This window comes from Notolepis coatsorum (assembly GCF_963971535.1).
Source record: "Notolepis coatsorum genome assembly, chromosome: 5".
Classification (NCBI taxonomy): Eukaryota; Metazoa; Chordata; class Actinopteri; order Aulopiformes; family Paralepididae; genus Notolepis; species Notolepis coatsorum.
In genome coordinates, this window is record NC_140169.1 from 122,175,079 (window position 1) to 122,187,415 (window position 12,337).

Consider the following 12,337-nt stretch of genomic DNA (forward strand, 5'->3'; position numbering starts at 1 on the left):
CAGTTGTACAGTGTTTCCCCCCCCCACCCAACCCAACCTCCTCCAATGTACAATTTTTACGTCAAATGTATATACTCCCTTTTCTGGACTCTTTTTGTACCACAAACAGTACTGTATTTGCAAATCTGGTATGTCATAAATGTATAGATGTAGCAGTACTGTCTATCTGTATGTCATGTATGTCATATATGTCCTGATGAATTGAAAATGGGGGACCCTGATGTAAAGAAGACAAAAGTCTTTCTCTGGTCTGCATCCCCTTAACAATTGTATGTATTGAGCTGTACTGTACTGTACCCATTCTGCAATCTGTTAATAAAATGTTCAATCAATCAAACACTGCTCCTGACTGAATGAACACACACACTGCTCCTGAATGAATGAGCATACACACAGGACAGGGAGGTTGTGTCTGTAGCTCATAATATTTATATATATATAACATGCTGTGAAATATCTTCTTTTTCACAACAAATGAATTCATTACACTAGTTTCAGTGTACCTAAAATAATAGTGTGACCCCCCCTGGCAGGGCCCTACATTACAGCATATAGGCTGATGATGCCAGGCCCAGGGGTGGCTTTACTTCATCTAGTGAGAGAATACACGTCATTGGAGATCAGTTTTCAAATCAAATCAAATCAAATTTATTTATAAGGCCCAACAACACACGTTAATGTCCCCATGGGCCGTACAAGTCTTCTTTAAACAAGTCAAGAAGAAAACATAACAATAGGTCAAGAATAGAACAAGGACGCCATAAGGTCCAACAAATTTAAAATAAATGCAAATAGATGAAAGAATGCAAGCACTCCCAGACATACCCCACGCGAAGGTAAGGAAAAACTCACTAAAACCTAACAATAGGAAAAAATTCTCCACAGGCAGTGTGGAGGAGAGAAATCTTAGAAGGGCCATTCAAGGGGGGATCTCCCTTCTTAGATGTCGGTGATAGTAGTGTTGCAGACGGACAGTTGGTAAGCATGCACTCAAGTGTGTAGTGAAACACAGATGAGTGCATGCAATAGCAACTGAACATTTTGAAAGATTACAGATAGAGCTGATAGCGATAGCAACTGAACATTTTGAAAGATTGAAGATAGAGCTGATAGCGAATCTATTTGAGGCACAGGGGCGGCGCAGAGAGGGTCGCGTCCTCCCCGTCTTAATCACGGGACATTTCAATGTATACAGTCATTTAATTTATGAATGGAGGTAAACGGTACTCTATCCCCCCTCCCCCCCCCCCCCCCCTCACAGTGAGCTGTGGTGTTCCACAAGGAAGCATACTAGGACCGCTACTGTTCCTAATTTATGCAAATGACATTTCATCAGCTTGTGACTGCAACTTGTTCCTGTTTGCGGACGACTCAGCCCTGCTGGTCTCTGACAAGAACAAGTTACAGGTTGAAAAAACCCTCAGCTCTGAACTCGGCAAAATCTGCATATGGCTCGCTGATAACAAACTATCATTACACATGGGCAAAACAGAGTCCATTCTCTTCGGCTCAAATAACAAACTCAGCAAGACCGACGGCTTCTCAGTTACAGTGGGTGACAATATTGTCACAAGGAAAGATGAAATTACCTACCTGGGTTCCATCCTAGAGGCTAATCTCTCCTGTGACAAAATGGCATCCAATGTAATAAAAAAAATCAACCAACAAACTCGATTCTTGTAACGGATCTCCTCTCTGGTAAACAAGAATACCCTGAAGACTCTGGCAGGAGCACTCATTCAAGGGTACTACGACTATGCTTGCACCTCATGGTACCAAAGCACCTCAAAGGCGCTAAAAACAAAATTACAAACATCTCAAAACAAACTGGTCAGACTACTGCTTGACCTTACTCCTAGAACCCACCTCACCCCTGCCCATTTTGACAACCTAGGATGGCTTAGAGTAGACGACAGAGTACAGCAACTTGCAATGGGCCTGGTGTACAAGATACACTACACGACCAAGGTACCCATGTACATGTCAAAATACTTCCCAAAGGTCAGTGAATACCACGATCACAACACCAGAGGGAGCTCCACAAATCATGTTAAACCCAGATTCGGCTCAAACAAGGGACTAAACACGTTTCGCAATTATGCCACATCAATGTGGAACGCCCTACCTAAAGCTGTAAAGGAATGTGAATCACTACACACTTTCAAAACCACTCTCAAAGAACACCTACGGGAGACTGCAATTCGAAACTGGCCCCTGTAAATGTCCTAACCCAACCCCCTCCAATGTACAGTAATTTACCTAATATGGTTGTCAATATTCCAATGTACAGTTTTGCTTGTTTGTACAGTGTTTCCCCCCCCCCCCCCCAATGTACAATAAATTACCTAGTATGGTTGTCTATATTCCAATGTACAGTCTTGCTTGTACAGTTGTACAGTGTTTCCCCCCCCCCCAACCCCTCCTACCCAACCCCCCCCCACCCAACCCAACCTCCTCCAATGTACAGTTTTTACGTCAAATGTATATACTCCCTTTTCTGGACTCTTTTTGTATCACAAACAGTACTGTATTTGCAAATCTGGTATGTCATAAATGTATAGATGTAGCAGTACTGTCTATCTGTATGTCATGTATGTCATATGTCCTGATGAATTGAAAATGGGGGACCCTGATGTAAACTAGACGAAAGTCTTTCTCTGGTCTGCATCCCCTTAACAATTGTGTATTGAGCTATACTGTATTGTACCCATTCTGCAATCTGTTAATAAAGTTTTCAATCAATCAATCAATCAATTTCACAATATCATATAATGCCATAACATTGCTGCACTGTTTCCATGTCATAACGATGCTGACAGAGATGATGATGTGTTGTTGTTGTTGTTATCATCATCATCATCATCATCATCATCATCATCATCATTACATCACTAAATCGCAAGCAAACCAATGACAAGACGGAGTGATATATTAGGAGCGAGGGGGGAAACCATAGATATATATATATATCTATGGGGAAAATATATCTATGGGGAAAACAACCACTGACGACATCTACCGGTTGACAACATTCGTACATCGTGCACCGTCTACGGATGTGACGTACATGAATGTGCGACGAATGTTGTCTTCCACTCAAACACGTAATTCACGTGGTGAGAACGAGTGGTGCTAGCAAATGCACGAATAAATCTTCCAAAATGACACAATTAGAAGGAATAATGTAAGTTTTTAATTCGCACGTATCTAATAATAGGTAATAGTATCGCTATCTAGACGTGGCACAGACTATCTCTTGCTCAGAACTAACTTTTCCATGGCACTAACGTAGCGAACTTGGCAAAGTGGGTTAGCCGTAAGAACACAGCTAAGTAGCTAGCCTAACGTTATCCAATGCTGTTGCAATCCACGACTCTGTGAGAAGACAACCGGATCAAAACTTTAAATTACCCGTTTAAACCATAATTTTGTATTCGACTGTCAATTTCTGGTCGATTTACACTTCCCGTTGATCAAGCCCCGCTCTTGTACAATTTGACGTCCCGTGGCTCATGTTAACAATCTCATGTTTGCATTATCAGAAAACCGAAGACCAAGCGTTCAAAGCGCTTCTTGGAAGGCAGAGCACCCAAAATCGCAGAAGATGGCAAGACTACAATGATCATGAAAGGTGGCAACACCAACATGACTGTCACCCAAGCCTTAAAGGACATTGTAAGTTGTAGTTTGGGATTGAACTTTGATAACTTTGCATGGAAACACTGATCCAATTGCCAACCCCCCCCCCCACCAATGTACAACCCTACCCAACCTCCTCCAATGTACAGTTTCTATGTCAAATGTATGTCAGTATTCCAATGTACAGTGTGTGTCCCCCCCCCCCCCACCTCCAATGTACAGCCCTACCCAACCTCCTCCAATGCACAGTTTCTATGTCAAATGTATATACACTCTTTTTCTGGATTTTTTTTAGTATCACAAACAGTACTGTATTTGAAAATCTGGTATGTCATAAATGTATAGATGTAGCAGTACTGTCTATCTGTATGTCGTGTGTGTCATATATGAATTGAAAATGGGGGACCCTGATGGAAACAAGACGAAAGTCTTTCTCAGGTCTGCATCCTCTTAACAATTGTATGTATTGAGCTGTACTGTACTGTACCCATTCTGCAATCTGTTAAACTTTTCAATCAATCAATTCAATCAATCAATAACTTAAGTAAAGCCTTGTTTCCCCTCAGTATGCCCTAAAGAAGCCAAATGCAGTGCTGTACAAGAAGTAGGTGATTTCAGATTTGACTACATAATTGTCACGTTGTCAACACAACCACATGTCAAACACAAGACATTTATCGTCACAGAAGATATGTTCCATCATCATCATCAGCAATAAATAGTTGCCACATGGCCGCCCACCATGGAATAACTGCAATAGTTTTATTTTGGCAGTGCTTAGTTACCACACTATGCATAACAAAATATAATGGATATTATGTACTATAACTATGTGCTTTGGCTAGTTATAAAGAATAACAACAAAATGTGTATCTGTTTACAAACCCCTTCTGCCCATTACTTGTTCACATGACTGAAGTGTGTGTTGGGACCACTCACAGATGCTTCCCATTAAGGTTTTCTGGACTAGAATGAAACGAGTGATTTGAATCGTGTTGACAAAGAACATCTTCATCCATTTACAGTGTTTAGCAAAGGTACATATTCATTATCCATCTGCAGTGGTTAGCAAAGGTACATATTAATTATCCATCTGCAGTGTTTAGCAAAGGTACATATTAATTATCCATCTGCAGTGGTTAGCAAAGGTACATATTAATTATCCATCTGCAGTGTTTAGCAAAGGTACATATTAATTATCCATCTGCAGTGGTTAGCAAAGGTACATATTAATTAACCATCTGCAGTGGTTAGCAAAGGTACATATTAATTAACCATCTGCAGTGGTTAGCAAAGGTACATATTAATTAACCATCTGCAGTGGTTAGCAAAGGTACATATTAATTAACCATCTGCAGTGGTTAGCAAAGGTACATATTAATTAACCATCTGTGGTTGGCAAATGTACATATTATGGATAAAATGTGTCATCTTTTGCCTTTTAGAAAAAATATAACCAGGCCCTTCGAGGATTCTACATCACTGGTCAGTTTTTAAGAAACATTGCATGAATAACTTTTTTTATCAAACAGCTTATGCCTTATGTGCACAGTTACTCAGATTTGTGCCACTATTCTTATGTTAATCTTAAATTTTTTTTCAGGAATTCTTCTCCAAGAAGACAGATTGCTCTCTGTTTTTATTTGGGTCCCACAACAAGAAGCGCCCAAACAATCTCATATTTGGTAAAAAAAAAAAATTAGTTTGTTGTACCACCCCCCTCTCCCCAGTTAGTAGAGTGTGTTTTGAAGCATGGTGGTAATATTGACCTATTTGTTTTTTATTCTTACTCAATACAGGTCGTCTGTTTGACTTCCACGTGTTGGACATGATTGAGCTTGGCATTGAGAAATATGTCGCCCTGAGTGAAATTAAGGTAATGGTTTGAATGAATGATGTTAACCAATTAAGCTTTACAAACTCAATGGAGACATTAGGTTATTTGATGCTAAACAGTCATGAATTACTATTCTATAATATGGGCAGAGTTTAAATATTCTACCTGTAACCCCTTAACACAATAGCTGCCACGCAATATCAGCATCCTATAGTAGCTACCGCCAGCGCTGTAAACAGTGGGAGTCGCTCTGGCTGCAATCTGAGTCAGAGCAACAGTCAGTCAGAGAAGAGCGCTATATAAATCCAATCCATTATTATTATTATAACTATTTAAATATTATAGCTATATCTGCAATACTATGGCCCATTCGACATCAGGTATCTATTGTTCAAGATGTGGTTAAGTAATATTTTTCCAATTCATACATTGTCGTTTTATACCGTGGTGAATATAAGTATAGTTTTAGAGTGGTCTAGGATAATTCCTATAACGCTAGTAATAGGCCGCAATGCATACGGTATTATACTTAATCCATTGGCATTTCGTCCCTATACACGCTACAATTACAAATTCAAATGCATATGATCGGTATATATTATGTTCCATCATGCATGCAGGAAATGGGGGGGGGGGGGGTCGTTTATGATTAATTGATTGTCAATAACGGCATTCGTTAGTACAACTGCATACGTTGATCAGATGGATTGCAATTATAGAAATGGACAATCAAGCTGGAATTAACGTTAGATTGCTCTTACCTCTAGCCGATGAGACTGCAGAAAGATTATTCCAATTATTTGATTGCCATCTGCTAGATCGTATTTCCGTTTGGCCGACGCCATAAGCTCCAAAAGCATATTGATTCTTGCGTCTCGAAGGCGATTCAATGCACTCAACTGTTCATCTGGATCCACGTTACAAAATAACTGTGCCCGGATGACATTCACCAACGCACAGAGCCAAGCTTCCTGCAGAAAGTAAGTGCAACATGGGCCGAATACCACCAGGCGGCGGTACCGGGCCGTTGCGATCTCAGACAGAGTGCCAGATTTTCCCAGAGCCTTGCTGGATGAATTATGAATGGAAATAGCGAATAAAAGAAACGGATCCAATAACGAGTGTACTCGTTGTTGGCACTCAACGATTGGACGGCAATAACGAGTTATTGGCGCAGAATGAGTTAAGCCAGAGCGGTCCGGTACCGGACCGACAATAATTTCACGCCATGAATAGATCAATACAGTCTGTATTATATAGAGCGTTTTTTCTTCTTCAAATGTAGCCAAGAGTAAATAACCTAACCAGTGTTTCCCTTATATGCATGAGTGCCGCTGCTTTGAGACAGAGAGAGAGATACTCTCATTACGCGCGACACAAGTAAGCACGCCCTGCGTTCTGAGCGAGAAAGAGACTAATTACGCCGACGCAATAGATTGTTTTTCATTTAAATGTCTGGAAGAGCTCAAAAATAAATGTCAAATTATATTTTCGTTGCCTTTTTTGCGTTTACCTAAATGTTACAGATTGTGTTAAATGGGCATATGATATCGTCTCATATCGCTCGATCGCAGGCACCTGAATCTAATCTAATCGTATCGTGTCGTGGCAGACTGTGATATCGCCAAATATCGTATCGTTGTCCAAATAATCGATATCGTATCATGATGAAACTGGTGATTCCCACCCCTAGGAGGCACCCCTGTTGAAAATGGTGGTTTGGACTGTATAGGAGATACATACCGGTATTTTGACTCTACAACTATTATAGTGTCATAAAACAAAGCAATTATCCAAAGCAACTATATCACATTTCTTATGTTTTTGTATGTGACTGGAAAACATTTCAAGAATGACATTACCTTTACACACAACCTTTTTCCCCACTGTAACATGTAGATCCCCTCCACTCAAAAATGTGTTTTCCTTTATGGTTAACTCCTCTAAGCAGGACTTTGTTGCATGTGTGATGTCACTAATAGGTCGAACCTTACATTGTCCAATGTGGGGTAACGATTACCTTGAGCATACACAGAAACCTGAGTAGGCATTGACAATGTTTTTAATTAGCATAGTCATAGATCCTTGCATTCTCAATGAGCGTAAAGGAGATGCTGCTAAGCCAATTTCAGTTTATTCAAGAAACCAAGTTCTTTTTTTTTTAAACTTTGGCCATTTCCCTGGCTCTTTTATACGTTTATCGCATTTATACTTGGTCAAGTTCGACCGACAGAAGCAGGCTGAAAGGGTTCAGATGGGGGGGAAGACACTCTGGGAAAGGCACGGCTGCAGTCCGGGATTCGAACTCGCTCAGCCCCAGATCCGTGACGAGCACGGTTGTCCACGGCGCTGAAATAGCACTCGCGGTACGTGGTGAGCTACTGGAGCTCCCCAAGAAACCAAGTTCATAGAAATTGTTATTCAATATAGAAATGTTTTAGGATTTAAAATATATCTGGAGGGGATCTTTTAACAAAAGTAGCTGGTAATTTTCAGAATCTTTAAAAAAATATATATATATATATATTTTATATATAATTTATTTCCATTTCATGGGGTATTTTATGTGAATTAGATTCCCGCTCCTCCTGGGCAGCATGTCGAAGTTTCTTTGAGCAAGACACTTAACCCCTAATTGCTCCTGATGAGCAGGTTGGCACCTTGCATGGTTGCCTCCGCCATCGGTGTGTGAGGGTAAAATGTGAGGAACAAATTGTAAAGTGCTTTGGATAAAAGCGCTATATGAATGCAGCCATTTACCATTTACATTCGGTACATGTTCAGCAAGATTGCTTTATATCTTGGTACATTTGGTTTCTCTATTGCATTGCAGGTCGGAAAATGTCCTGAAGGGACCAAACCAATGCTGGTGTTTGCGGGTGAGGACTTTGACCTGGACAATGACCACAGACGTCTGAAGAGTCTTCTCACTGGTAATTATTTATTCAAGGAATATATCAATATTTATTTTTAATTATTATATATATATTTTTACTAAAACGTAATGACCTATGTTGCTTGCTGTAATATTTAATGTATCTTGTAGACTTTTTCAGAGGTCCTACCGTAACCTCAGTACGTTTGTCTGGTTTGGAGCATGTTATACACTTCACTGCGTTGGAAGGGAAAATCTACATGCGCAGCTACAGGTACAGAGCACCGCCTCTTACACAATAACAGTGAATACACACTGGGTACATTTCAGGAATAAGAATCCTAAGCTTTATTTTTATAACGTCTGAGTCACTTGCTCACACTCCATAAGTGCAATGTTAATGTAATAACGTCGTGCATTGCTCTTACAGATCTCTATTGAAGAAGTCTGGGTGTCGGACACCGAGGATAGAGCTGGAGGAGATGGGGCCGTCTTTCGACTTTGTCATGAGAAGAACACACCTGGCGTCTGATGACTTGTATAAGACTGCTCACAGACAGCCCAAGGCACTGAAGGTCAGTGATGTGTGCTTATATGGTCCCTGTGTTTTTCAGGCTTGTTTAGGTAAAACCGCCTATTGTTTGACACTGAAATTAATGACACCATCGTTCCGGTAAGGGGCAGGAGCTAAAATAATCGAATAAAACGGCGGCTGGGTGGCGTAGCGGAGATTGCGCTCGTTACCAATGCAAGAGACTCCGGTATCGAATCCCAGTCTCAGCATTGCCTTCGGCTTGGGCCGGCCGTCGTACTGGCTCATTTGGCAGAGTCAGCGGGTGGAAGTCAATGGGTGGGGATTGGACGTTGTGGACAGCGACCCCTACAGGTTGGTTGGGAGACGCCTGCACAGCAGAGACAGGAAGTGTTTTTTTTAACTTTGACCAGTCAGCTGGTTCTTTTAGCGTTTATCGCTTTTTCATCGCATTCATACTTGGTCAAGTTCGACCGACAGAAGCAGGCTGAAAGGGTTCAGATGGGGGGGAAGACACTCTGGGAAAGGCACGGCTGCCGTCCGGGATTCGAACGCGCTCAGCCCCAGATCCGTGACGAGCACGGTTGTCCACGGCGCTGAAATAGCACTCGCGGTACGTGGTGAGCTACTGGAGCTCCCCGTTGTTCCCTTTCTAATTTCCTCAAAAACATCTAGTCTAGTTAATGTGATCAATATTATTTGACAATTGATGCTTTTTGTTGGAAATTTCAGTCAGTGAGCTCATACTTTGAGCTCATTTTATATTTAAAATGATTGAGACAACGCAATCTTCTGTCTTCGTTGTGCATGTGTCACTATTCTGGCAGTGGCTACTGTTATTATAGTATTGTAATGAAAGGTCTGTTATTTAATGTTTGTGTAAAGGGCTATTTTAACTGTTGATGGGTAGTGCATCAGTAAAGTGAATATGGTATTGTGCTCTTGCTCTGTTTGAATAGGTGGAGAGAGTGGTTAACTGTATTATAATAGTAAATAGAAAAATATGTTGTGCGCTTGCTTTTTTCTTTTTGAAGGTGGAGAGAGTAGCATTGCTAGTGCCACAACAGTTTTATTTGAGGTTCATAAGAGTACATTGTACTAGGGCGGCTACGTGGCGTAGTGGGCAAGGCGCTCGCCACGAAATCTGGAGACACTGGGCTTGCCTGTTCGAGCCCAGCGCTCCACATTTGCTTTCAGTTTAGCTGGTCGTCCGTACTAATACACATTGGCCGTATTAGGGGGTGGGAAACTGATGGGTGGGGATCGGGCGTTGTGGACAGCGACTCCTACAGGTCGGTTGGTGCGCCTGCGCAGTAGAATCAGGAAGTGTCGGGGGCAGCGTGAGCCTCCCACGCGTTACTCCTCGCCACTGAGAGATCGAGCTGCGCAGGTGAAAAGATGCGACTGCTGTTACCTCAAGTACCGGAGGGGACTTGTGCTATGTATGACTTAGTCCACATTGCAGCCGGCTTGTGGGAGGCAAGAAACAGCGTTCGTGACAGGGGAGGGTTGAATTGGATGATACGAAATTGGGATGGGAGAAAATATAGAAAATGGGAGAAAAAGTGGATAAAAAAAAAGAGTACATTGTACTAAACAATTGTTGGCTCATTTGTTTGTGATTCACATGCACTAAAATTCACCAGAATGCTGTCTTTGTAACAAAAAAATTCCGGGTGGGGGACCCCCAGACCCCCCGCTTAAAAATTGGCCTGATTGGGGCTCTATTTCGCGCTATATCTCCCGGTATGAATTATTTCCCCAGTCCGGCCCTGCTCCCATGCGTTACACCTCGCCAATGAGAGTCCGAGCTGGCCGGTGAAAAGATGTGACAGGCTGCCTCCTCGTGTGCCGGAGGGAACACGTGATGCAAGGCTTCTATCCTCTACAACCCACCAGTGGGGGGCATAGTCGAGCAACGTTCAAGACAGGGGAGGGGAGAATTGGATACACGAAATTGGGATGGGAGAAAAATAGAAAATAAGGAGAAAAAGTAGATAAAAAAATAAAATAAAAATCCAATAAAATGAACGACCAAGTCAAATAATTTGAACGAGTGAGCAGTCTATCAACCCCCTAGTCACACAACCCCCTAGTCACACACAGTTGTATGCATACACAACATCCTGGTGCGTTCTGATTGGGAAGGGCGTTTAAGGTTTGGCACTTTGAAATAAAAAACCTTAAACCAAAGTTCTGCTCTAAATCAACGGCTGCCTATTGCTCCTTTTGAATGTTTCTCTTCCTGTTCCAGCCCAAGAGTAAGAAGAACATCTCTCACGACGCCTTCGGCACAAAGTTGGGCCGACTGCACATGCAGAAGCAAGACCTGACCAAGCTACACACACGGAAGATGAAGGGCCTGAGGAAAAGAAAGGGACAGGTTGTCGCAGATGAGCAGGAAAGCGCACAGAAAGTGGCTAAAGTAGAAGGGCAGAAAGTGGCTGAAGTAGACGTGCAGAAAGTGGCTAAAGAAGGGCAGAAAGTGGCTAAAGTAGACAGTTGATGTTTCAATAATGGACCGGATGATGACGACCGACTGGTGATTAACCATCAGTTACTCAAGCCTCTGACCCCATGTCTCAGTGCAGGGGAATCCTTTCTACTTCTTTTTCCCATTCAGTAGAATCATTATCAATTTGACTCTCAAAATCCTGCTGAGTTAGGAGGTAAATATTGTTCCTACTCTTGGATATAAGTATAATCAAATAAAAGTATAATCAAATAAGTGTTACCACCACTTTAAACAATGCTTTATCAGGTTAACAATAAAACGATGCAATAAAAAATCAAATGTATTTTTTGAGAGCCTCTTTTGTCAACTGGCAATCGACTAGCTGCTGAGACAAGTGGCTCCCAATGCCAATTAGTAAAAAGAGGTATTGGCCACACCTGGGACACCTCATCAAAGATATGGTGTCCCAGGTGTGCTCCATTGGCCCGGTGTCTTTAAATGGGTTTTTGTTTGTTTGGTTTTTGTAATGGTTGAGGAAAGACCTATGTTTGAGTTCACATTTTGAGTATTTCTTTTCAATAAAGGACTGTTGTTCATTTAAAGCTTTTTCTGCCTCTCTTGGTCCTATCACATTCAAAACCCACTGGGGGCAGCTGGGTAGTGTACTGTAGAGAGGACTAAGCACTCGTCTACCACCACAGAGCCGGGGTTCAAATCCAGTCAGCGGTACCTCCGGCTTGGTCAGTCGTCCCTGGGTATTGGCAGTATTCGTACGGTCTTTAATTAGTATGTACTCTGCTACTTAGGAATCTACCATGCCTATATTACTACCTACTATGCTAATATGTCTTTACTACTATGCACTCAAGTTCAACACTCTTTGATGAACAATGTTACTTACCCTTAGTTGTACCCTTCCTGCTGACAGAATTTGTAAGTCGCTTTGGATAAAAGCATCAGCTACATGTGTAAATGTAAAATGGTGGGGTGTGAGTACTG

The 12,337-nt window shown here is 41.8% G+C and overlaps 1 protein-coding gene across 1 annotated transcript; it reads left to right on the forward strand.

Moving 5' to 3' along the window:
- The first annotated feature begins 3,060 nt into the window (after positions 1-3,060).
- On the forward strand, positions 3,061-11,952 carry rpf2 (ribosome production factor 2 homolog). Its single transcript, XM_084315052.1, has 10 exons — positions 3,061-3,184; positions 3,543-3,675; positions 4,206-4,243; positions 5,085-5,124; positions 5,243-5,324; positions 5,439-5,515; positions 8,310-8,409; positions 8,523-8,625; positions 8,782-8,926; positions 11,138-11,952. The coding sequence occupies exons 1-10, from the start codon at positions 3,072-3,074 to the stop codon at positions 11,387-11,389; spliced, it is 1,083 nt and encodes a 360-aa protein (XP_084171178.1). The 5' UTR covers positions 3,061-3,071; the 3' UTR covers positions 11,390-11,952.
- The last annotated feature ends 385 nt before the right edge of the window (positions 11,953-12,337 follow it).